Source organism: Sturnus vulgaris, chromosome 8 (assembly GCF_052056855.1).
Source record: "Sturnus vulgaris isolate bStuVul1 chromosome 8, bStuVul1.hap1, whole genome shotgun sequence".
Taxonomy (NCBI): Eukaryota; Metazoa; Chordata; class Aves; order Passeriformes; family Sturnidae; genus Sturnus; species Sturnus vulgaris.
In genome coordinates this window covers 16,175,950-16,203,932 of record NC_142250.1, presented here as the reverse complement: position 1 = coordinate 16,203,932, position 27,983 = coordinate 16,175,950, and the positions used below count along the sequence as shown (strand labels likewise).

The window sequence follows — 27,983 nt, the reverse complement described above, 5'->3', positions numbered from 1 at the left end:
CCATTTTTATTTCGAATACCTCTCAGATGTTTAAAAAAACCTTTGCCTACTATTCTTATACTAAGCCTATATATTAGTTAACTCTGTGGACCTGTCACATCATGTCTTGGAAAATTGATTATGAAAGCTGTGACATAGTGTTTCGTGATGCACTTGGCTACGAAAAACAGGTTTTAAAAAATGTATGCCATAAGAAAAAACAAAAATTAAAAAGGAAAACATTGGAGACTGTGGATTTTAAAACATATATAATTATATGTTTCCTGGATGCCTTTTGACTTATTAAAAATAAAAATAAGATTGAAACAAAGCAAGCATTTAAGAATGTGCCTGCAGCTCCTGTTCTCCAAGTAATTGAATACAGGATTTCTTCTCTAACCCTGTTCCAGCAAGAATATGCACTGCTTAGGTATTCATTTCAGTGGCATTGACAATACTGACAATATAATTGACCTAAAAAGTTCTGGATTTCCTGTTAATGCACTTTAGAAACGTACATCAACTACAAAAAAATCATTTCTATCTACATTTCACTTGATTTCCATTTTCAAGAAAGGAGGTTTCATCATTATTATTCTATTTGAATAGCACTGATATCTTGAGAGATGGAAGGAGACTTCTATTGTATGCAGGAGTACTTTATTTCGATATTTTCTTTGTCTGATTATACATGATAAACACACATTAGTGACATTCCGTGCATGTTTTGAAGATAAATGGGATATCTCTTTAAACCATTCCTGACACTTCCTAACCTGTGGGCTTAATGGCATATTCTTTCTTTGATTCAATAATTTGTCTGTCAAAAAAGCTGTGCTGACATTCTCGTTGTTGTGGGACTGAAATGGAAAGAAATCTCTTATCTTTAAGATAATTTTTGAAAAATCGAGGAGAACATTTTAGGATAAAAATGTTTTAAAAATGATTTCAGTTGGAAAAAAAATGTAAGTGTTGACATTATACCAACTGCTAGATGGCAGGTGATAAAAGGAAGAATGTTATCTAAAACTGTAAGTCCCCTTGAATTAATTAGGGAATGTGTGAAATCTTAGAAATGAAGACAGTTTCTACTACTATGCCTTGCATAAGTATTAGTTCTGTCAAATAACTAGTAACTTTTAAAATAATGGACTATAGATGTTGCTAAAAGAGTCTGGTTTGCCAAACCTACGTAGCTTCTCTGTGTAAGGCAAATATTAATATGTGCATGTACAAACGAACATGTTCTTGTGTATTTATATTCTCTGTGGATGTATTTATATTTATATGAATATACTGGTGCACTGTCTATCTAAAATAGTCTAGTTGACCCTATTTTATTTACAGAACTAATAGAGAGAAGAGTAATTCACACAGGCTATGCAGAACCTTTTCATTTTTCCTAGCACAGTCTGGAGTAATAGGAAAGGTAAAGGGCATAAACTCTGCCTGAAACAAAAACTAACCCCAACTCTTCAGTTATATCTGATCAGGTGACATAGGACAATATTAAAGGCCAAAGGCTTGAACACTGTTATATATTTGTTGCAGCTGCTTTCCTGCTTTGGAAGTTTTCTCTTAAGTCCTGTGAACTGGCTCAATTCTGATTGCTGTGCATACCAGAATTTTCTGACCTTTTTTAAGGGCATGACACATGTAGCAATTCTAGTATTTTTCGCTCTTAAAATATTATGCTTTTATTAGAGGTGGATTAGGCAATTGGCTTTACAAGAGAATTGGCTAATTCTGAGTGTTTGATTGAGTACTCACGTCCTCCTTTCTTCGTTGTTTTCCCTGAGTTTCATTTTTGCCAGTGAGCACTCATCAGCACTTTTTCCATAGGATTTCTTAGAGCTACTGTCCAACGTGCCTCTGGCTGGATGGCTGGCTAACAAGGATTGATCTTGCACAAGGTGTCTGCCTTAATTTGTCTTTCCTGATGATTAGTCTTGTCCTGTTTACATTGTAATTGTGAAAGGCTGACCTGGTGACTGTGGGCTATAAGTTACAATTTGAGACTTAAGCTCCTTGGTTCACGATATGCTTGCAATGGCCAGAGAGCTCCAATGTGTTTTGAGATGCTTGTCACCATGGCAGACTTCAGAAAACTTGGGTGGTTTAATATATCAGCCAACCAGCAGACCTGCTGCCCCAATATGTGGAATTGATAGCAAAGAAACAAAAGGGATGCAGACCTGTTGTGAAGAATTACCTGGAGTCCTTTCCAAGATTCATAACAAGTAGAGTAATCAGACTCTTACCTAACTATGCTCAAAGGCAAAGAGAGAATGTAGTTTCAGCAGCTGACATAAAGAAGATGAAAACCTCTCCCTCAAATAAGTTTTACCCTCCAAAAAACTGCCTACAGCCAAAATCAAAAAACTCTGTCCTAATGAAGATGCAGCTGTTCTGGACTTAAGGAAACCAGTTAGAGATCAGAACACAGATGTGAACTTTATTTTTGTGCTCAGAATTTGAAACTTGTCTCTCCTGTAGCTGAAACCTGTAAATTCTAGTTAGAGTGCTCTCCAGGTCACCTCTGACGCTTATGGGAGGGAAGCCCTTTGGTCAGTCTCACTCGAAGAGTTCATCCCGTGCTTGCAGGGTTGAACAACAGTTCTTGAGAAGTTCTAGGGATTAGCTGTTGTGGAATCTAATCCAATAATTTGCAATATAGCTGTATTTAGAAATCATGAGATATGTATTGCCAGCTCGATAGTCTGTTAAAGTTTATGGAAATGTCTGTGTCTTAACTCTGTAGCAGTGTTGTTCTGGAGTGTAAAGCTCCCAGTTGTGCTACTGTGCTCTCAATTAATCCTTTCATTGTATTATGTGATATATTTAAAATAGGAGAGTACTTTAAGGAAAGATGTTGATTTAAGAGGAAAATATGGGTTCTCCTAGTAGCAGCACAGAATCTAAAACCTGCAGTAGTATGGGATTTCATTGGATGGTTCTGAAATTAGTCATAGACTTCTGGGAAAGCACAGTGTTGTATTTCCATATGCTGTGACTTTTCCTTCACAGTTCTTTTTCATCCAAATGGAATGAAGTCTAAGGTCTGAGTAGTTTTGGAAAGAGTGTTACAGATGTGATACCTGGGGAAAAGGTGGTAGCTTTTCTTTTTGACAGTGGTGAAACTTGTGCCCAAGCTGAAAAATCAAATTCAGCACGCTATCAGCATTAAGAAACACTTGTTTACATTTCGGATGTCTGACAGTCTCTTTAAACCTAGACTTCACAGTTAAACAGCAAAATTTGCTGGTGGATTAATTGGTTGAGAATTTTTTAATGACAGTATCTAAGGTTAGGATCAATGTAAATGTTATTGTGAGCTTATCTATTTTTAATCTGTTCAGTCTGAACCAGAACTGGTGGTGTTTAGTTACCATCATCATGAAATAGTAGCAGTTTGTATATTAATGTCCTGTGGAATGAGACAAAAGCTGTTGATCTGATTGCATATTAAACTTTAAGCTACTATTGCAACAGTGTTAAGAGATTCCATTGATGTGAAATGGCCTGCACAGAGTTGACTGATCTGTCTTTGCACAAACCAACTGGTGAAGCATTCAAATAAAATGATCACTCATAGATCCCTCAAAGAAGGAGTGGGGGAAAGAAGGGGGAGGAGGAGCTCCACACAATAAACAAAGCAAGAGCACTCAATCCTTTTCAAAGACTTATAAATATTTAATAATCATCTGTCTATGGCCAATCTAGAAAAAGAAATCTTTAACTTGACTGTTCTAAAGGTCCAAACCTGAATTTTAATTGAGGTGGTTTCAAAGTTCACATTACTTAGTCTGGCGTTTCCTTGGAAGTAAAGGCAACATTTTCCTTGGGTGGAGTGGGAATCTTTCCAAATGTAGGTATAACTGTAGGCTAATTTGGTTTTATGGTGGGCCAAAATAATGCTGCATGAGACAGTATTTTTTGCTACTGTAAAAACTGGTGACTTTAATTTTAATTGAAGGCAAACCTTGGCTGCTGAGACTATGTACAAAAATTGCTATGTGTGTGTATATATATATATGTTTGGGTTTTTTTAATGTGAAATAATATAATCTCTAACAACATTAACAAGTTTTTACAAACAGCCTTTATTCTCCCAATCCTTCTTCTAGGTTCTATCACTGAAGGCACCTGATTCAAGTGTCCCCTTGGATGAACCTCTCGTATCTCACACTAGCCAATTTTGACAGTCTAAGTGCTCAAATTGAGCCATTTTGTTCTCTGTAAAATAAACCCAGGCCCATTATATGTGATTTTTCATTCACACACCCCTCCCCTTCTCTTCATTTTCTTCCTCCTCTCCTTACTACAGCTCTGTGAATGTAGAGTTGCAACATTGTGAGGACCAGTGTTTTCACTCCAGGCATGTCAACTTCAATCTGCTGCGATTTGGTGTGAAATCTGTGCCATGGTGTGGGGCAGAAAGGTCAACCCCCCCATAATTGATGTTGCTTATTCATCTGCTTCCCGTGTATTTTTCTCTCCACACACTGGCCTTTGTTTGGATAAATTGTTTGAAGATTTACTGTAGTTCTTAAAGCCTGAGAAGCGGCTCCTGCTGTACAACTTCAATGTCCCTGCTAGGCAGGAGGCTCAGCTAGGATGACACATAATGGCATTTAGACAGAAAGATCTTTTTCTCCCAAGACAAAATGTAGAGGACGTCATCTGGCATAACAATTAGGACAATTTTCAGACTAATTTACTATGGAATCGCTTTGTACACTCCCCTTGTACACTGATATTTAATATGCTAATTGCTATTAAAACCTGAAATATTGTTTTAAAGAATTCCTGGACTTCAGAAAATCAGTATATTTCTGAATAGAGGGGAAGAACGGGATAGAAAAGAAAGAAAAACTTCTAAATGATTGTGATTTTTACAATTACACATAAGTACTTTTCAGGTTATTAAGGAAAAGCCTCAATGCTCATAAAGAATCTGAATGTAGAAATTTATTGTATTTTGGGTCACCTACATTTGTTCTGCTTATGTTAGCAAATGGCATCATTCGAGGAAGGAAAAATAAAAGTGCCGTTTATATACTCAGAGGGGCTTGATGGAGATTTAAAAATGAGTTTTACTAAATGTAATAAAATTCCTTGCATTTTCAGATCTCCAGTGAGCATACATGTCAATATTTGAGCTCTGTGGTAATAAATACAGGAACAGAAAGCTACGAACTTTAAAGAATGTCTGTGTCCTTGTGGCTGTAGTCCTGAAAGGAGTGCATAATTTACTGAAAGAAATCTTAAAAATGGGAGAAATACTTCTTTAGTAAAGAAGGAAAAAGCTTTATCACCTAGTAATCCTGCCTGCAGATTGAATAAAATAGTTTGAAATCATTGTTTTGATTTCCATTGACTGAAGGCTAGAGTAGCTTTATTGGTTAAGCTGTTAAATCTGCTGTGGTTTAAACACACTTTTTTTCCTGATGCACCCTTGCTTCGATTGACCTTGAAACGCATTATCTCATCCTTTTTGATTTTTCACAAGAAAATGTCTGTTGCATCAGATCATTTGAAGCTGTCTTAAAGCACTGAATAAATATGTTTTACTACGATTCTTCTTCAAGGATAATATGAAAGTGTAATTCATGACTATTTCCTCTGCAATCTGCTAGGTGATATCTGCCCCTCTTGGTGATTCACTAAGGAGGCTCTACCTGGAACTAGTGAGCAGAGTCTCGTCTCTGTGTGTGGCACTGTGAATACTTTGGTTTAGTTATGGAATACAAATAAACTGTGTCTGGAAAAACACCTGGCACTCTGTTTTCTAAGGTGGTCAATATAGTGTGATGCTAAGATGTTAGAATTCTGAAAAATCATTATCTTGATCAAGAATAATGGATTAAAGAAAATCCTTTTAGAACTGAAAGTAATTGACAGTAAAATTCAAATAACTGAAATGGTATAAAATGCCTATTAGTCAGGATCTAGAGCAAGTTTATGGTAGTGCATGCAATTAAAAGCAAACCTCTCACACAATCATACTGGTTTCACCCTGAGAATAATTCTATTCTGGGGCTGAAAATCTTACAAGCTGCTTTTTCTGGCTCAAATATAGTTACTGCAATGTTTTTATATGAATATCGTGCCTTTGCAATATTTTCTTCTTATGTGTCTGTCATAAGAACTTTAAACAAAAAGAGCATACAAAGATTCTTATTATAGAATTCGTGTGTATCTTAGTATTGGCTGTAGCATTTATTTTATGGATTTGGCAGTTCTGTATGTTCTTGTTTGCTTATTCTTTAAATTAAAATTCTTGTCCTTACTGTGAAATCTTCTAAAAAAATTTGACACATCATTTGTCATTTTTAAGACCACCGCTATGCATAAATAGTTGAAAATTATCTTATTTTAAAAATTTCTCTTAAATAATACACACGCAGTCTTGGATCTAGGTGAATTTGTATTTTGGACAACAATAAAAATGGGATACAAAGATGAGTAGGGAAATAATGAAACATTTCATACTGCTCCACCTAATTTATTAGATAGTATGATCATTAAAATATTGGTGCTAAGAAACTAGAGAATTGAAAAAATAATGACATATTCCTAATTTATTTTTACGTATGTTCCATTTTGAAATGGGGGCGGGGGAAGTAATATCGTATCTTAGATACCTGCAAACGAGATTTAAATGAAATGCTTAGCAGAAACCCTTCCTTTAGCTTTAATCCAGGCTGTTGTCATTCTTTTGAATGGTGAAAAAAAAATCATTCATGCTGTTCTCCCTACAAAATTTGGAATATAATCTTGTAGTTTAAGGCTAGTTTATTCTTCTTTCTTCGTTTAGAAGTGTTTGGAAAACCTGAAAATATGGTTTCTCTTCTCAGGGTAATATGCCTTTTCTGTCAGGTGAGAAAACAGTATTTGCATGTGTTTAGGATTTTTTTTGGTGAAATGGAAGGGGTGGTTCCCTGTATAGTTTTTGGAGGTGCACTATAGTAGTTCTAAGCAATTTAATGGCCTGGATGGATGCTTTGCAACAGCTCCATCTGCTTAAAACTTGTAGGTGTTTTGGAGTAGGCTGGATTAATGGAAGTATCAGGAACACAAAGCAGATCAGGAGGACTGGGCTTTCTCGTGAGCAGCCTTGGCAAAAATTGTATGGCTCCCAGGACTAGAAAGCACATATTTCATGTCCATTTCTGTGCCTTATTGTTATATATTTGTACCTGCTTTTTCTTTTTGAAATGAGTAGGAAGAACTTGCAAAGTGGTTTTTTTACCAGACAGTTTAGATTTACCGTTTGTGGCAAAAAAAGATTCTACAGTTTTGTGATATGGGAAATTGAACTTTGGGGGAAGGTTTGTTGGTGATGGGAGGATTAGATTAAATAACTTTAAAATTTTTAATTTTATTTAAACAAGCTTTGTCCATTGTATATAAATATAGAGGACTCTCAATTTGTCATGTAGTTAGCACACATAGTAAATATGGAGAATAGCTACATTCTTAAATGGTGAATTTTTAATGCTTTCTGCATAAGTATATTTCATGGCATAATTTTTTATGCCTGTGTAATACTAGTCCTAACTTTGTCTACTCTTGTAGTCTTTGAAATTCCTATCCATTTTACACGTGCTGGATGTTTCACATTGAGATGGCTTGTTACCTCTCAGGCATCTAGGCTTGACTGGTGTTGGTGGTAGCAAGATAGATCCAGTGCATTTCCTTTGGGAGTAGTATTGGTCATATTTGTTTAAAGGAAGTGTGAAGTCAGCACTGGTGAAAAGTGCTGGAGTGACAACTCTTGAAGATGAGCTCCAGGATCCCTGTGGAACAGGGAACAGAATTGCTTTGTTTTGCTGATGCACCTCTGCCCTGACCTCGGACAGTTCATTGCTAATCATTGGGCAAGTGTAGTCTCCAACTGGCTTTGAACCTGTCTTCTGCTTTGATGATGGCAAGCTGCCAGCTGAATTTGCTTGGAAAGAACTTCCTCCCTGGCAGCTGGACCAGGACTACAAAAAATATGTTCACTTTATCAACCAATTAGTCCTCAGTTACAACTTGGGGCAGTTTAGCTCCTTCTACTTCCTGCCTTCCCTTCCAGCTCAATTTTAACTGGATCATATCCCTAAACTGCTTAACCATGGGACTGCATGAGGGGTGTAGCTGAAGGGAGGAGGAGGTGAGGTCAAACAGTAAAAACAAAGGACAGGAACATAAGAATGTGGCTCTCTAGGTTCAGATTGCCTTAATTATATTACACTGTAACATTGCAAATTGGTGGTCTGAGGTCAGCTTAAACTAATAATTTGGGGTGAAAATTGATAACATTGGTCTTGTTATGGCCAAAGGGACTCAGCTCAGTACTGTAATTCTAAAATTAATTAAGAAATCATATATCCAAACAAAGACACACAGCTCTCTACCGAAAAAAAATATTTCTTTGTATTGAATCTCATTTCACCCTGAATTATGAAAATGATCCTTGAATTTTTAGTATGTGTGATGTGATTATGTTGACTGTATCACACTGTCTGTTGTAGTCCTACTATGTTTTCAAAAGGTTGGGTCCATCTGTGTCTGCTGGATTTTTCCCCCCTTTTAAAAACCTCACCCTGAATGAATTTTGTAAATATTCAGTCTTGACTTCAGCTTGCATTGCGGTGTCATCAATTATGACAGACTGCTGCCTCTTCTCTCCACTCTTCATCTTTTCCCTGTCAAAATGCACCCTTTGGCAGAATATTTTTCAAGGGCTAAATGTGAGTCTAAGGGAGTCACTGTCAGGGTATTTTTCATAATTTCAAAAATATTTTTCTCTTTCTCTTGTTTATAATTACCTCTTGGAAACTTCAAATTGAAATGTTTCTTTACAGGTTTTTCAATGCATGCACAGTCTACTGAGAGAGCAGGGCAGATTTGAAGGTTATTGATGCATTTTTTTACCCTTTGGGGTTGGGGAAGGAGGGAAAAGATGGTATAGTATATATAATATATTCCCCCTTCACCCCCCACCTCAATAAATATTAAAGATATAATGTAAGTACCCCAAACTGGTCTGATATCCCTTGCATGGGAGAGTTTTCCCTCCCTTCCTCCTACATGTTAAAAGGCCAACTGCTCGTAGTCCCTGCATCCCATAGTAGATGAATAATGAAACCCTGAGGCAACAGCAACTGTTTGCAGTCTGGAAAGAGCCACAGCTGAATACCTAGGGAAGATATGGACTTTTGTGTCCCTTTTCTCTCCTGTTCTGATAACCAAGGACTGCTTTAGATCCCAAGATATCTAAAACGTAATATAGTCAAGCAAATTTTGCTCACCAAAAAACCCTATTTTTCCATTTTACTTTTTGATTTCCTTAGTAAATATTGAGATGGCTTCATTTGTGCAGTCTCTGAAGCATTAAACATGACACTCGTTTTCCTACTTTTGCTATAATACGTGTGTTAACTTTGTCTACTGTGCTGCCAGCATGTAATTTTATTGTGAGCTTCACGATTATGGATTTTCTTTTCCCTAAAGTTTTGTCTCTAATTTTTTGTTCATGAGACATTTTTGGCTGTTAATTTTAAAGAAAATATCTCTGAATATGAAAGCAGTTTGTATGTGCAAAAGTAGGAATAAACAAGAAAATGTCAAATGAAAGAAGAAACATAATAAATTGGGAGTTTATAATTTCGAAGCAAGCCTAATTAATTTCTCCATTGTGGGATAATTCAGCTTTGTCCGTGAGAACGGCTCTGATAAAATGAAAGATATTTGCTAATAGATTCTACATGTCAGGCACCTCCTTTCCATATAGACCTCTTCCCTGGAGCTGCCTTTTCCCTTCAAACTGTTTAGGGTTTCTGTGTGTCTGGTTTTTAGTAAAATTTCTTTCCTCGTATAGTTCAGATTGCAAAAGATGAAAGACCCAAAGACTCTTCAGAAAGTGTGTTGTTAATGTTGATTTTGCCTTAAAGTCACATGCTATTTTAGTAATAGGTGAGAATATGGCAGATTGCTTCTATTATGTTACATTAATATCATGTTCTCTTTAATGATGTTAAATGATGATCTTGGATATGGAAAGATACACACATATTCTCTTTTTCCATTAGATTCTGTTTTTCTCCATGCTCTGGTCCCAGATTCCAATTCTTAAAAAAATTCAGAATTCGTAATTCCAGATTTCATTGAAATCTGACAATTTAACATTTGGTAAACATAAAAGCCTCTACCCAAGATATGTTATGTTGAGTGTAGAAAAAGCTGTGCTATTTCTAAAGGCTGCTCTGTCAGAGGAGGGAGTGTTAATGTGTGTTTGCAGGGCTTACACAGTTGCCCAGTTCCACATCATCTGTTCTACTGCACATGATCTGTTGTGTGTACTGAGAGCTGAGGTGTGGTGTGCCCTAAACTCATGCTGGTTTTGCAGGGGTTGCCTGACATTTTAAGGCAATGGTGGCCATGCCCTAACAAGGCAAAAAGACTAAAGCTATTTCTTTAGGTGATTCACAGACTATTGTTTTGGTTTTGCTTTCTTCATTTAACATTTTAAATCCATAAAAATGATTTGAGGTTTGTGTTTGTGAAAACCCCATTTTTCAGTGGAATGGCTAATCCAATGGCTAATCCAAACCTTTTCCTCACTGAATAGCAATGGCTCCTGCTTGTAGAGCTGTTGGTTATTGTGCATGCATAGAGGAGGAGTATGGCCTGCTGGTTAAAACAGGGAACTACCAGGATACTGAAAAGTGCAGTTCCTGGCCCTGTCATGTAATTTCCATATAACCTTGGGCAAGATACGTCAGATAAAACTTACTTCACAGGGGCATAATATAGCTGAACTGATGAGATTGTAGTGCTTTTAAATCCTCTTGAGGAAAGTTACACAAAAAGAAATTACTACTATAGTAGAATAGTTGTGAAAAGAAAGTAGAAGAACTGGCATGATTAGGAGACAATTTATTGACTTTTCTTTCTGGCTATTTAAAACTTTTCTAACGTAGCTGTGGTTAGAAAAGTGGATGCAGTGTGGGTTTGTTTCTGTCCTTGACGTGCACGTGCAGCCCCCCTCGGTGCCAGCAGGAGCCCTGAGAGGAGAATAGACCCCTGTGTGTGTAATGATAAGTTACATAGCATCTTGTGGCTCTGTGTATGATTTCTGATCTATTGTGCCAGAGATACTACAGCATGAGAGAGAGCTGCTGTCATTTTCAATAGGAAGTGAGAACTTTAAGAGCCTGAGAACTGTCCTCTTTTTTGAATAGCACTTTTGCTGCATGAAGTGTAATTTATTTTTATCACAGCAGGCATAAAGCTTCCAGGTTTTCATAAAGAAAAATGATCCATATAGAGCCCATGTCGATTGAACAATCATTTGAAAACCTGTAAATTCAAAACACAGCTCTTTCTCAATGCAAAGTATTGTTCCTTTTTTTGCTGCTGCTTTTAATTTTTTTTAGTCCTGGAATTTCATTAGTACATTAGATGCACAATAAAAAAAGTGGTTTAATGTCCATAATTATATTTCTAGCCATCAGTTTGTCTGCAGCAGGACATATTACTCAATTATAGTAACCAAAACTTTTTCAGACAGGACTTTCTGGGCTTTCAGAATCTTTCAGGGTGGTACTTAATTAAAAAAAAAAAAAAAAAAAAAAGTTTAAAGTAACAAATGTATATAAATCATTACAATTTGGGAAGAAGGTGGAAAGGAGAGGAAAGGTTGAGGGAGGGGGGGAAGAAAAAGAAATTGTTTGCATCTTGCCTGATACACAAACACACAAAAAGAAAACAAAGGAAGACCAGTTATTAGTCTTACAACTTGTCAGTTTGATTAGTGAGCGGTTGCCTCTCTCTCTTCTGAGAAAATACATCTTTAAATGATGTCCATTCTTAAATGTAGAAACCCCGCATTGTGTCTGTTAATGCATAATTGGACTGTCTTTTAATACTAGCAGAGGCACTTGTTTCTGAATATAAACCCTGCACCTCAACAGGTCAGGAAGATAGTAAAAACCTGTTGTTTGGCTTTGTCTTGGGGAATAATGGAGTCACTAATCTACTTGATCTCTGGGAGTCAGATAAAGAAGAAAGTGAACGATGCATACATTTCAAAGATGGAAGGCACTTGTAAAAGCAATTTCTTTGGAGGGAAAAAGTAGAGCAAAGGCTGTTGGAAACCTTTTAATTAGTACTAATTACCTCAGCAGAAAACGTTGGAGGCTTGAAAGGATTTGTGTCAGCAAGTGAAAGATCAAAGATTGCGACGCTCGCATTTTAATCTGTTGGCTATAAAAACGAATAAGGGGGTGGTAATGGGGCCCATGAGAATGACAACCCAGGTGGTGGAGGCCTTAATCCCTTCTTTACTGCTAGTGCCTGAGGCCTAGTTCCAATTACATAATAAGATGATTTAATTTTTGCTTTAATTTTAACAAAAATTAAGTTTATTTTAGCCTTCAGTAAGGACAAGACAAGGTTTCCAGACAAAATCCTCTCAATTTATTTCTTTTAATGTTTTAAGTCCAAGCCTTTACTTAGCTTTTTTTTTTCCCCCTCAGTGGCTGAAGCTGCTCTGTAGAAGGCCAGGAGGCAGCAAAGGTGCTTTGATGTGGTCCCTGCAAACAGGGAGGGGCTGCCAGCGGGTCACTGGTGGCCACTGTGGCGGCATTCGGGAATCCAGTAGTGCCTTCTCTCTTTATTTTTTACTTATTTGTTATTTGGTTTGAGTTTGTTTGGGTTTTTTGTTTGTTTGCTTTGTTGTTTTTTTTCTTAACAAACTGCCTGATTGCGTCAGTGAAGAATATTTTATGGCCGTGCTTGCTGTGATATTTCACTTCTGTTTTCTTTCAAAACACTCCATGTGGGTTCACATGTGTGAGGTAAATTACTCTTTTTTTTTTTCTCTTTTTTTTTTTGGTGGCTTGAGCAGATTATGTGCCCCTCAGAAATCTAATTGTCATCAAATTCCACTATGGACAAAAGAGTGAGCATATGGCAGAGGCTGATGGCTGCAATGTAGGCATGAAATGGATAGATTTATGTCCAGGAATTTCCAGCACTTCTACACAGCCAGGCCCAGCCCTTGTGTTGAGAGGGAGGTGGATGCCTCTTGAAATGACTTTGGGTTAATAATTCAGTTTATGAAGTCAGGTGTTATCTATACACAATGAACTGGTAGGAGTTGAGTTGTTGGGTTTTTTTAATAATTGCACTTTTACTAAAGGTTATATTACTTATGCTCTGTGGATTCAAGTATGGTAAATTGCAGCCCGTTGTGGTTTTGTCTTCACAGGTAATTGGACTAAAAATTTGGAGGCAGTGGCAACACCAATAGTCAGGCCTCTATTCTCAATTAAAACTTTAAATTTATTCATTCAGCAATTAAGGCCTGAAATGAACTTCGAATTATATACTTTATTAAGCATAATACTGATTTTTAAAACACTTAAATTATGTTAAATTACTTCAGCATCAGGTTCTTACGGTGTATGGTTTTATGCTGACGTGATAGAAAGCAGTGTTTATTTTAAAACAGATTGTTTTGATGGAAGTCTTTTGGTCCCTTGGTAGGTTTTGTTTGTATTGGCAGGAAAGCATGAAGCAACCTTTTCAAAGGTAGGACTTGGTGGTCTTGGAGGTCTTTTCCAGCATTAGTGTATGCATGATTCCATGAAAACCCACGTGTCAGAGTTCAATGTTGTCTTCCTTTTGCCTGCCTTTTCCTAATCTGTTGGAATTAGGAATCTGTGGAGTGTCTATTGCCTTTAAGCGTGCTTAAAGGAGGAGCTTGCATTGAATCTCATCCTAGGCCATGGAAAAACACCTGGGCTGAGACCTGAGCTTTTCTCCAGAGCAATGCTGGGGAGTAACAGTAGCCTGATTTTTTTTGGGAAGTGGTTCTTTCCTGTCAGATTGCTCCATCTCCATCATGGCAGGTGACTGTCCTTGTGAGGCTGCTCAGAAGCATCCAAGGTGGTTTTCTGTTTCTCCAGGAGATTGGGCCAATCCCTTTAACATGATTCTGGGACCTCTTGGATTTTTTTTTTGGTGTGAAGAACCTTTGAATATATATGGACATGGTGACCAACTAAGAGTGTATTGATACAATCTGTGTTTTGGCAATTATTCATCAACATCGTTTTCATCCCTAGACTATCAAATCCGCAGTTGCTGGATTTTCAAAGGTGGGATTTATGCTGAACTCTAATTTCCCAGTCATGTTGTAGACAATCTCATTAATTTTAGGAATTGAAGAGAGGGGAATCAACATAAAAAAAGCCTGTCATAGATTCTAGAGTCCATCTTCTTGGGCTGTAAGATTGCTAGCTGCTATCTTTTACTGCCAGTGTTCAATTTTAACTATACTTGAGATGTAGGAATAGAGGACACTGATGGAAGGGCACTATACAGCATTTTTTGTTATGCGTATTTCCCTTCTTTTCTTGGTTTTATATCATGTATGAATTGAAAGAAATGTATTTGTTGTCTACCATGTACATTTCTGGGAATTTTATTTACTCACATTTCAATGTGATAATCTTCATAGTTTTAGAGTCTGAACTCTTGTTTTGAGCAAATTTTTTTGCTTTTATAAATACTCTATGCTTCCATTGCTTACAACGAGTTAGTATCACTCATTGTTTTCTGTAGTATGAGCAAGGGGAAGAATAGCCACAATGAACATTGCAGTAAACTAATAATTTTCTTTGTTTTGACCATGCATGTATTGTTTCCTTATGCAAGCAGTTACTTATGTAATCAATTTTAATGCAGGTTGCAAGACTTTAATTGAAATGCAAAACCCCCCAATTTGACCAGACACCTTGAATGAACAGATTATATGGAAGTATTTTGAAAATCAAAAAGACATAAGAACATGCTTATCTCTGAATTAGAATTTACATATCAAAATTTTTGTGGGCTTGCCATAAGGCCCAGTAACACAAAAAAAGTTGTTAAAACAATTAGTACTGAGCAGTTATCATGCAAAAGTGCTTGACTGAGTGTAGTGTGTGGTAACGATTCCCAAAAGCCATGGGGTGTTTCCTTGCTTTCTGCTCTTTAGGAGAGTGATTTATGAGTTTACAAGTTCCTTCCCAAACTCTATAATAGCCCTGACAGTTTCCCAGGTGGACTATATCCAAGTTGGTATAAAGCAGCACTCATTGCAGCTGGACCTTCTAAATCATCTTGAGTTAGGTATAGGACTTCTTTTTGTTTTTATTTAGATTTTTTTTTTACGTCTTGAGAGGTAACGGGTACTACATTCCCTTGAAACACCACATATGCCTGAAAGTGAAACAAAGCTCTATTTGGTAAGACTTAACTGAGAGCTTATCATTTTATGAATGGAAACAAGGACAAATGCAAAACTTGGTCTTTGCATATACTTAGCAGATCACCTTTCCCCTTGTTGAATCCGTCTTCTCTAAGATTCCTGGCTTGAATTCCAGCAGGTTCCCCTTCAGGTCCAGGTGTCTTGGCAATTAATCTTCTCAGTCCCACCATCACTTCTGATTTAGTGCTGTCAGAAACCAGAAACTTTGATGATCATGTTTGGAAACTGTTGGTGATTCTCTGTTTTCTATCATTGGAGCAGCTCCTCCTTTCTCTGAACACAACTATTTCTTCTTTCTCCCTGGCAGTGTCCAACTGGCCACTTGCATCCCACTCCAGCTGGACTTGTCCTTCTCTGTGGCATTCATACCTTCCTGCTAATTGTTATACAAGACACAAGCACACCCTTCTCAGATGATCTGTGGTATGCTGCTGGCTTTCCAGAAACAGATGAAACAGGATATTATGTTAACACTGATGACAGACCCAGTAACACAGTTACTTTGTTTAAACAAGCCCATTAAAAAAGTGTTTCCCCTCTAACAGCTTTTCTGGTGCTGCAAACTTCCACTTGCATAATGTACAATTCACTGGATATTGTGCAGGCATAAGCAAAAGAAAAAGCTGTCTCTTGCTTGTGTGTACTTGCACTTTAGAGTAAAGCACATCCATGTGGAAGATTTGCTGTCTAGCACAAGGTAGTCTCCTTGAAAGGATACCAGTTCTACTTAATTGGCTCAGTCATGCATAGAGCTTGTATGCTTTTACCCTAAGTTTTATAGGTCTAATAATCTGTTTGCTGGCTTTTGGGACTTAAATGTGTGTTATAGTAAGGAAATCTGTTACAAATAGGGGTTTGAGTGCAGAAGAGTAAAGGTGAAAATTTGCCTTGCACTTAGACATCACAGATTTTCAAACTATACACCAAAAGTTAAATTTTGTAAATTGTTACTGAAGTACCTAAAGTTACCTTTTTAAGGCACCGAGGGCTTGCACATTAAGGACACTGGTGAGCAAAATGAAAGTGGATATTAAAGGCTGTATTGTGATTAAAAGAAATATGGAAGAAAAACCTAGATCCTTTGCTCCAGAAACATAAATGTGTAAATTATTCTCAAACAAAATTTTTAACTATATTACAAATGAGAAGCATGTGTGAACAATTTTTTGGTATAATTGAGAAAACTCTTATTTCAGTCATCGAAAGATATGTGATTTTTGGAAGCTCACCAACAGTAGTTTACATGTTGATTCAGTTACTCAAATTTGTTTGAGAAAGGGTGCAGTTTAAGTAGATCTTTTTAAAAAGAAAACCCCCAAAACTTTAAAGCAATTAATCTCATTTCCGTACTTTATTAAATCTATTTAAATATGCATTCAAGTATTTCAGAGAAATCAGACTGAGTATTCAGAAAGAGATGAATGCAGTGGCCATTAAGTTTTAATTGTTTCTAATCTCTTGCTACTATGGCAATAATAATAAAAACTTTTAAGAGGAATATTCTATATAATGCATTATTTGGTAGGAATATTCTCAGTCAGCAAAATCATCTAAGCAGTGCATTTTCTGGTTTTCCATAATTTGAGTAGAATAAGTAATTTGCTTCTAATAATCTTTGCGTTTTTCTTAACTGCATTTAGCAGCATTGAGAAATCTTTCCTAATATTACTGAATGTGGAAATATCTTTTAGTTGTCTTCTCCTTCTTCCCCCTTCTCAACAAATTTCATGAAAAAAATTAGAAATCTGAAATGAATCTTCTCTATCTTATTTTGCTGTACTGTTCTGAAGTATTCTGATGAGCCTGGATAAGCTGATGTGGCCTTTGGGGAGAGACACATCAAATATAGCAGACAGCTCCTGTGTCTGGTAACAAAGACTGAGGAGGTCAAAACTATCCCAACAGGCCTGAGCAGGTCAGTCGGAGGCAAATGTTGGAAATAAGATTTGGTGGGGAGGGGAGTAAGGGGCCTGGGTCAAGTCCTGTTCAAAAAGTCAGCTTTGTCAAAAGCTTCAGTCACATTCTTACCTACAGGCAACCTCTGCTGATCCCAACTCATTAATCGAACTGGAGAGCCGTCTTGACCCTGGCTCCTTCCCTTTGAAGTGTGGTGTCCTCTGCAGCATGAGGAAATAATTTGCTGCCTGATTCAATGAGCCATCAGTAGAGCCAGCAGACCTAATGACATGTGAGAATATTAACCTCCTACCACGAAGAGCTGTGAATCTTGAGAGGCAGTCTATAATTCACCCAGCACTCCTGAGCCTTCCCTTTCTGTCTTATTCTTGCACTCACTTTCTCACTCACAGGGAGAGAGAGGAGAGATCCTCTTGTCATAAAACTTTATTTCCTTCAGTAGTGTGAGCCTTCTGAGCTGCTCGATAATGAGTTACTTTCCTTTTGCAGTTGGATAAAATTTATACTGAAATACCAGATGCCTGTCTTGCATATAATAATTTCTGTTTAAATTATGACACGGGCTACACAACTGACATCAAGGGGGTGGTAATCGCAACACTTACCCAAGCAGACCATTTTGTTTCTTTATTTTTCATCATCAGAGGGAAAAAAGCAAAAGCAAGAGAACAAACAGACATAACAATGCTGTTATTCTGGACAATGCTTGTTTTAGCTTTCTTCAATCAAGAGAATCTTTCTGCAATCTTTTTTTTTTTTTTTCCTACCTAAAGAATAAAACAGTTCTGCCTGGCCTAGAACCGTGTGTTATATGGACACAAAAGGGAGTGTTCTCACCCTTTGATTCTTAAGAAAAATAGATGTTGGTATAATCCCACTGCTTTAAAAGTCAGAGCTGGTTTTTCTCTTGTTGGCTCTTTTAGCATTTCCATAGATTCAGGACTTAATGTCTGGTAAACTTCAGAAAGAGAGACATTGTTATTCATGTGGCTAAATAACGAGAAAAGAAAAGCAAAAATGGCCCTGTGTGTATTTACTACTCAGCATGAAAGTGGTGATGATTACCAGACTGTTATATACCCATACACAGTAAAATATTCTGAGAGTTTTGTTTGGTTTTTAATGTCTTTTCGTTGTGCTGATGGGCTGAATAAGGTCGGAATTTAGAGATTATGGGTACAGATGGGGAACAGTATCCAAAACAACAAATCCCAGACCAAAATGGTTATTGCTGGCAAGAGTCTTGTATGTGCTGGAAAGGGTTTGGTAACTGTACTGTCAAATTTCTCATCTTTGGTGGAAGCATAGCTTGCAAAAACAAAGTTATAGCAAGTGTGAACACTTATGATGGTAAAAGATGTTTTCCCATTGACAGTGAAGGTTAGTGATGTAGTTATGTGGCCAAAACCTTTCTGTAGGAAATTGAGCCTGAGTTCTGTCTTGTTATCATTATAGAGTTATTTTGATTCTGAGGAACTGTTGGTGTATGGTGTGGATCTGGGTACAGACTAAGGTACCATGCACAGGGGATAAAGGGGGGAGTGGAGACAAAGCAGGGTACATAGCAGGAGGAAATAATAAATAAATGGCAGTCATATGCTGATTAACAAGTACTAAAGTGTCTGAGGTATGCACCTGTGTAGATCTCTGTCTTTAACTTGTTCTAAAGACATTTTTTAACATCGAGGGATTCAGTATTATGTCCATTAACAATTCTCTGCTATCATGCTTGAGCAGTCTATTAGTCGTTCTCACCTCTTATAGCTGGTCACAAAGGCCAGTCCCCTTGCCTCTCTCTGCTTCATCTTTTTTATTAAGTTTATTAAAACTAGTCAGATTATACATTCTTATGGCACAGGCTGTGCTTGGTCCATTCATTATGGTTTCTTATCTTGGCAGGCAATCTGAATTGAACGGCAGCTAGTCCATTATGCACATATGAAGCCCATCACTCCTCCAGCAATGGCCAATTCATCAAACATTTATCTTTTGCCCTCTGTGCAGTGCGTCAATTTGCTTGTCAATCCTCAGCCTTGGTTGTTGTGGAAGATGGGAGAAAAATTACTTTTCTTTTCCCCCTTCCCACTGAACTCTGGTAGTCAAAATGGGCTTTACTCTACTCATTCTACTCCCCCGCTCTCTGTGGAAAAAGGGGAGTTAAGTTACTATCTGAATTGCAGAGTGACAGATTGATCCAAGATACAGTAAAGCTTTCATTATGGCACTGCCTTTGCACTTGAATTTGCTCATATTTCCATTATAATACTGGTTTTTAGGGGGTTTATAAATAGGTTCTTCACTTGGCACATGGAGCTGAGAGCAGCTTTTAAGAATAAACACATTACAGAATTTTAGCTCTTTGTGGGTTTTTTTTTTGTTTGTTTGCTCTTTTTTTTTAAACAGGTAGGGTTATATTTTGTAAATCATGGCATGTTCTTTTGCTGTTTTTAATCACTAATACTTCATTGAATTCTTTCTAGTTCAGGAAATGGCAGTGGTTGTCTGGTGGTTTTTTTGGTTTTGTTTTTTTTTTGGTTTGTTTTGTTTGTTTTTTGTTTTGTTTTTTGTGTTCTTAATGCCATTTGTTTTATTAGGATTGATTTCCATGTTAAGACTGGGGAGAAAAAACAAAGCAAGAGTCTTGCATCCAAGTTTTTCTCTTAACTCATTGCTATTCTTCATCAAACACTTCTAATAATTTTTAGCAAAAGGATGTTAAAGTCTGTACTTGGGAATTTTAAGGAACTGATGCATAATTGAGCCGTTAGTGGTATTTTTTTCCAAAATGCCCTTTGATAAGCTATGAATATATACAGTCACTTTCTCTCTGCTTGGTAATTTTTTGCACTGTTTTGCAAACTGTATTTACGTATATGAGTCTTGTTTGATGACTAGATGACTAAGAACTCATTTTCTGATCAATTTTGTATTATTTTGAAATATTTTATATGGCTTATGTGAAAACTGCCTTCCCACAGGCTATAGTGGGCTGTCATTTTATTTAAATTTAAACAAAATTGTAACAATAATATAATATAAAATCTTAGCATGTTTAATCCTAAAGATGTAACGTAAAAACTTAAGGAAAAAGCAGCCTAACATGAAGGATAAAGTTTGAGCTGTATTAATGGGATATTCTCTTGAGTAGAGGTGCATTAAAAACACATAGTGAAATCTGAGACTTTAAGAGATTCATTAGAAAAGGAATTGAATCCCACCACAATCAGTCTGGTTGCTAATTTATCTCTTTTGCTTGGTTGGTTTGGTTGTTTGATTGACTGTTTTTTGTGTTTTGGTGGTTGTTGCTGTTTGTGACTTGTTTTTTTAAAATTTTAGTAGAGTCTTGGTGTGAGAGAATGGTGGTTGCACAACTGAATGGTTGACTGTTTTTTGTGAGCCCCTGAAAGCTGTAACTGGGATTTGTAGTTGGGGTATTTCACCAGGTAAATAATCCACTCCTGCCAGACACAGCTCTTCCAGTTTTTTACCTTAATATTGCAATTTCTTTTAATTTCATTGCAATATTTCTGACAAATAGGCTCTGTTCATCCTTCCCAAACAGATGTGCTTCACTGAGGCTCACCTGAAGGTCTGATTCACCTTCTGGGAATGCCCATCTTTTCTTGCTGCCTGTAAGGAGTTATAAGTAACTGGGCTTCTTTAGATGGATGAGATGAATGTGCATTATTGCTTTTCAGGCAATACCATCATTTGAGGAACTGCTGCTTGTTAGCAAAATCCCTCTCTCAAGAAATATCTGCATTTCTGTTTTATAATTGGTAGGAATGTTTGTGAAATGTTGTGAATTTAACATCTAGGATTCAGGAGACCTCATCTCTTTTTGTCTGTCTGTTTATTGACTCTATTTTTCAGTTTTCTTTGAGGTTTTGGGGTGGGTGGTGGCTTCTAAGGGTTTAGAAGTTTGGGCTTTTTTTAAGCAATGGAATTTACTGTGTAAGACCTAGAACAAGACTATAAAAGAACTGATGAAGATTCTGAGTTTTTGTGAATCCCCAACATTTTGATGTGCTTACATAGCTTTGGTTTACAATTATTGTGAAAGATGTTTTCACCCTTCTTTATTGGTAATACAGTGTCTCACATAGACTTGTATGCTTCAGTGTATAAGAAAAGGGGAAAATCAAGGAAATTATATTTATTTTCTAGTCTATCTGGAAGTCAAGTATTACCTTTATTTAAAAAGATTCCAAAACTTATTGGAGGTCCAATTCATAACAAAAGTATAATCTTTTTAATGGAGATCTCTTTTTTACAGGTATTTAATGATGATGCTTGTTCATTTATTTTAATTTCTCTTTTGCTGATCATATTCACAGCTGTGCCTCAAGTTTTACCCTAATAGTTGCTTCCAGATATTTTCCATCTACCAACAGAAAGATGGAAGTGATGCAAAATGCTATCTCTAGATAGCCTGCAAAATACAAACATGTCTTCTGATATTGGACGAAACAAAGTGTTTCTTGCTTTATAAATTTTGGATCTTGGAGGTTCTTTACTGTCACTGGCGTGCTTTTTTTTTTTTTTTCTGTTGTATGTTCATGTGTTCTATCTTGGTCCAGAAATCATGTTTGAGATGTCCACTAAATACTTCATTCTGTTTTCTTTTTGGTTCTGTTATCATGCAGGAAACTATTAAATTAATAAGCACATTAGCAAAAAAAATCCTTTATTCTTGAATACTATAGAGGCCATTTTTTGATGCTTTACTCATATTTTATCCACCTGATTTATATATATATATATATATATACACACACACACATTTTTTTATTGTGCTTTGTTTTGCTTTGGTGAAGTTAAGTCATAGAACTAGAAGTCAGGAGTTCTGGGTGTTATTTCTTATCTCAGAAAATTGCTGGAGGTCACCTTCTGCTAGTCACTTAACCTCTCTCTGCTTTACTACAAAATGGAATTTTAAACTCAGCAGGTTTTTGAAAAGTAATTCATTAATGTTTTGCAAAAAAATGTTTTGTTCTCCTTGGCTGGCAGGTGCTGGAGAAATAGAATTTGCATTTCTATTTAAATACTGAAATTGTCTAGTACCAAGGTTCTCATGTTGATTCTGCTCTCCTGTAATCAATTAAAATATTAAAGGCAAGGACAAGGTATTTTAAAAAGCTCTTGTTTTGTAACAGCTCCATCTTTAAGTTCTGCTAATGGCTATCTCTTGTCAACAAAGTGCAAATCAATTTCAAGGCTAAACCCAAACTCTCTCATTTGCATATTGTTAACTGCTCTCTCTTTTCCTGTTAAACAGGAGGAAAAAGTCAATTAGATATGAGGCAGCTGTCTTATTAATGAAGGGGTGGGATAAAATGCGAGGAACTCTTCTTTTGTAGCATATGCTTCTGAGCAGCTTGTTTTTCTGAACAAGGACAACTGCAGAGTACCAAGTTTTGTCTATTGCTTGCAAGGCTTCTGCTTTTTTTCATTTATAAGATCTCATGTTTTCATTGTCAAATATTACCAAAATGAAGAGTTGCTCTGTACTTTCATTGTAACCAAATCCCTGTCAGGCCAGAGGGATCACATGAAATAGTGTAGTTGACAATTACCATGCATACACATACATTTAAGAAAAAAAAAATCTCTGTCATGACATTCCTTTATGATTAAAACTTTGTTATAAACCATGAATGAATTATGGAAAAGAAAGCTGGAAGAAATCATACTGATTAGCCAAAGGACTTGGATAAAATGACATTTCTGAGACCTTTATTCTAAAGGATTATTTACTGTCTACTTACAGAACATCTTAAGTCGTTTTGCAGAGGGAATCAGTTTCCTGTTTAGTGCAGTGTTTTTGTAAGCTAATGAGGGCAAAGCGTGAGCCATAGGCAACGATGCTGTGATATTAGCTGTGACAGGGAGCTTGATCATAATTATCTTAACGAGGATAGGGTTAATTACAGTGGAAACTTAAAGTTTTTTCTGTTTGAATGAGGCGGCACTGAATACGTTGTGATGTTTTGTCGGTTTGATGTGACTTTGAAAATTGCAGTGGAAATCTCTTGGCAACACTTGCTCTCCTGTGGGAGCAGAGTGTGAGCCCTGCAATGAGGTAACTGAGACGGTACCTGTGGGTGAGATAATGGGCAGCTTTCATGACATTAGAGCAGGGACAAGCAACCTGCAATCCACCTCAGTGATGTTTATTAGCCTTTTGAAAGTAAGGGAAACAACTGCTTGCCGCAAGCCCTTCAGTGCTAGCTGCATTGTTGTGCTCAGATTGTGTGCTTGTTTTACTATACTAATATGGGGAGACATTTTTTTACGCTGTGACCTATAAGAAAACAGTGCAGATTTAATTTCTCACTGGTCCTCTTTCTTAGGGGATTTCCCTATTTTTATTCTCATCTCTTGGGTTGCTTCTGCACTTCTTCCTATGCTGTGTATATGTAAGCATTCCACTCCTCTTTTGTAATGGGCTCATAAGGAAATACTTGGAGTACATTAATGTTAATTGCTTAACCTCATTAAAAATAAAAATGAAGAGTATTTTGTACTGATTTCTGTCTCAGATTCTCAAAAATGCTTTCTCAGTATCAATTTACAATTGCAATTCTTCCTTATCCCCCACCTGCAGATGGGAAATGGAGGCTCATGAAAGTTATGGGACTTGCTGAAGTTTGTACCGTAAAACCAATTGTGTGGATTGTACTTAAAACTTTTACACCTTGGAGTACAACTGCCGGGCAATATTTCCTAATATATTATGATGGTAGAGATTGTTGCATAGAATTTAGTAGGTAGTAACACTGAATGATAACAAACTCATTTTTTCCTTTTTTATCTCTTTGACATTTTTGTTTTGATGCTGTTTTTTTCTTCTGTTTAAGATGAAAAAAAATTCTATGAATAGCAAAACAACTTATGGCTTAAAATTTATATTAATGGCTACACCCTCTCTCTGTACTGCGGCAACCCCTCCCATCTCCCTGGACCCTGAATTTAGGTGATTAAATCACCAAGTGCACACTGCTCTGATGACATGAAAACAGCAATTATAAGCAACCCCCTGTGTAACATGGCTCCTTTTTAACTGAGCAGCTAATAACATTACATGGCAAAAATTATCAAAACCAGACAGGTGTAAGGAGATTTGCGCACAATTTTCTCTGCCTATCTATGAAACTAGTACCCTTGTGTTCAGCCCAGGGTTGTGAAAGAAAGACTGTTTCAATAGGCAACTCCCTCTAGTGTTCCAAGGCCTTTTGTCCCACTTCATGGCTTGTCATTTTGTTTTATGCCTCCCCTGCAGCAGTTTTGGATGTGCGCTTTCTTCTCCTTGCCAGTTGCCAACCATTTGCTGATTCTCATGATAAGAGTATTATATTTGCATAACATAACTCAGGAACAATGTGTATTTTGATGCTGACACTGACCAGAGCCCAAGCAGTGTTTTTTCACAAAGGACCTATTAACATCCCATAAGGCTCTGTGGTGCTGACAAGGAGGTGGCCTTCTCTGAACTCTTTTGGCAAGTCAAAGTCATACATTGAAATGTGAGGTTTGGAAATAATCCACTATTTATATAATAAAGAGTATTTAAGGGGAATTTGCTAAACTAGGTTTGTCAAACTGAAATGAAAAGTTGTAACAGCTTGATAAACTCGCTGCTACTTCCTCTGAGTTTTTTGCCTTTTAAAGGGACTTGGGGGAAAGCACTGTCTGAGATGCTTGCTGCTTTCTCCTCAAATCTTGACTTTGGCAAAACCAGGTCTGTTGTGACCTTTAGCTGAAATAGCTAGCTCAATGCAGCATGCTAGCACAGCTTTTAATGGTGAACATTTTATGCAGGCTGAATTGAGATTTTTTTCCCAAAACTGTTGGTTAAAGGCACATTGAGAACATGTGATTGTTACTTCGGTGATTGTTTTACTAAAATGTTTATAATAGACGCCTTTATTTTTTCAGCTTCAGAAATTGTAGTATCAACGCACTGTAATGATATGGATATGCCACAGGATATAGGTGGCAAATTTTCTTCAGGTCTGGCTGCTGGGCATCAAAATGGAATTAGTGATAACTGTAGCCCCCTTTCAAGTCAAGAGACTTTGGAGTCCTTGGACTGAAACACCCTGTTGCAGTGTTGCACGAATGTTACTTGAATATTCATAGTTTAACGCGCAGTACCCACTGTAAAGGTCACACACGATTTCTTTTGGTTGCTTGAGCCGTCTAAGTGTGATCTATAAGTGGTCTGTAAGTTCTAGCTACAAAAGCATTATCTAGTTTTTGTTGCCCAGATGAATGTTAAATTGTCTTTTCTAACGAGACTTGTGTTTTCCTGCAGTAATTGTATGTGTGGAACATTCTAACAGGGACCTTGGCTGTACTTCGATCTTTGCCAAAAGCTGGGAGGAGGGGTGAGGAAATCCCTTCAGTATAAATGTCATTGGAAACTGAATAAATAGTATAACCTGCATCTCCCTTATTCATCACATTTTACAAAACAGCCAGGAGATACAGTGATGATCTTCCCACTGGTAGGCATAGTAGATCAGCTGTCAAGTCGTGCAATCTCAGCATATCTTTAGGTGTCTGGTAGGTGAATGAGCTGTGAATGCGTGTCTGTGCCTATGCTTTGTATATCCTGTGTCTTGGTTGATTAATGTGTGGGGTTTTTTAACATTGGAATGAGCAAGCATTAAGAATCAAGCTTGGAATAGATGCCTTAACAAGGTACTGAAATGCTCTTTTTTTAGTTTTGGGGTTTTTTTGTACTTTGCTATGAGAGGAATGAATGCTTCCAGAACCTTGTTTATTTACAAGTCATCATCTTCACTACCATGTTGTCAAATGCTCCTTTTTAAAGCTGCTCTCTGCAGTGTGACCTGTGGCTTGACAGTGGGACAGTAAGTTCCAAGAATAAAGCAAATGCCTTTTCTGTCTGGAGTAATTCTGCATTTTATTTTGTAGAGAACATTTTATTTTGTTTGCAGTAACTGAAGAAACTAATTAAGAGGTTAATAAAAAAGGAGGGAAAATCACTCCTACATTTCCTATTATTGCGTCTAAGGTAACTACTAAGAAATGATACTTGAAGTTGTATTTATTATTGTTAGCAGGGTATGATATTTCTTGGCAGAAATGATGGATGACAAGTTAAATTTGTGTCCAGGGAATGAAGGTGAACTGTGACAGAGTTATTTATCTTGGGAATGGAGGTTAGGGTCAGGCGAGGCTGGGTGCCTGAAGGCACAAGACATTGACAAATTCATCCTGCAGGCCCCATATCTGAAGCCTTTTGTTTTGGATCCTGGCTACTCACTAAGTGACCCGCATCCTTCATCCTGCCAGCATGTGAAGGATGTGTTGCAGTGCCAGCACTCCCCTTGCCACTAATGCTTGTCATTCACTCTTCTGACAGGCCCAAACCAAAACTATTCCCACTCCTGAAAGGGAAGGTTAAAATATTTATTTCAGCTCTTAATGGCCTCCCTGATTTAGTGGAGTATCATTTTTCCTGTTGCCTTTGTCGTTTGCAGGTCACTAGAAGGACTGAAAACATTCAGTTACTTGGAAGAACTGATCTTGGACAACAATCTACTCGGAAATGACCTTCTGTTACCCAGGTTACCCCACCTCCATACCTTAACGCTCAACAAGAACCAAATATCCTTTCAAAGAAATACCTGCAAAATGTCAAATGAGTTTTATGTGTCAGCCAAATTAAAGTATATGAAATATAGTTCATGTGCAGACAAAGCATTCTCTCGTTTGGCACCTGGAATACTTCATAGTAATTTATTACAGGTCATTCATAAATGAAATGCACCATTATATCTTCCTGTTGCTCCATTTTAGTGAGAGATCTAAGTTATGGCTCTGAAGAAATCTTTCTAATAGATAAAATAGAGAAAGAAAATAATGTCAGTGCTACCCGTGTGCAGCAGTCCCTGTGTTTGTTGGGGTTCTGTTGCAGGCTGACCTCTAGTGGAATAGAGCGCGCAGTGAAAGGGGATTAGGTTTGCACGCTCTGAATAGCTCTTACAGCATTAAAGTAAAGTAAGATAAAATTAACTAAACCCACATATTTTTAACGATTTTCTCTATTTTCATGAAACTGGTAATATACACAATTGGGTAGCTGCTGTGCAACTGCATCTGTAAAAGCATGTAACTCTTTTTGGTATTCCAGTTCTGTATAAATTCACATAAAATACTTTCCAAATCAAGGCCTTGATAGAGTAAAGTCTTTTGATGTATGACTAAGTCCAGTTGCAACCAATCAGTCACTTCTTCATATGCCTTAAGTTAGTGCCTATTCTGTTTATTAAGAATAAGTATTTCAACATTTCATCTAAATACTCTGCTGAATCAGAGCCCCTACTCTGTAAGTTTATAGATAATAGTCTGTAAAAACTAATTATGTGCAAAGTCTGTGGGCGTAGACTTGATCGTTCCATAATTTTCCCATACTTTGACCCATCTGGAAATCTGAAGATGTGTAATGTATGATTTTACAAAGTGAAGGGTGATCAAACCGTGGCCAAAAGGCCAACTGAGGCCCGCAGAGTCTTAGAGCACAGCCCACTAAAGCCTGGCCTTGTAATTGCAGCGTGAGGACAAGACTGCTCAACTGCAGGCTTTTATTACAGACAATGTAAACAGAGAGCAATTTACCTCCTACTAAAGCAAAATCCTCCTACTGAGGGGAATAAAAATAACTGCAGATTCTACGATTTCTGCACTTATTTTTGACTCTATAAATAAATAAAAATCAGCAGAGTAACCTTTTATTCTTGGAGCC

At 37.0% G+C, this 27,983-nt stretch overlaps 1 protein-coding gene across 6 annotated transcripts in view; it reads left to right on the top strand.

The window, feature by feature from the left end:
• The window catches only part of LRMDA (leucine rich melanocyte differentiation associated), a 640,335-nt gene that overhangs the window by 344,175 nt on the left and 268,177 nt on the right, over positions 1-27,983 (top strand). For all 6 annotated transcript variants that reach the window (XM_088168938.1, XM_088168942.1, XM_088168940.1 and 3 more), the window contains one exon: positions 26,719-26,850. In XM_088168938.1, the coding sequence (XP_088025064.1) occupies positions 26,719-26,850 (132 nt within the window). The remainder of the gene's footprint in view (positions 1-26,718; positions 26,851-27,983) is intronic.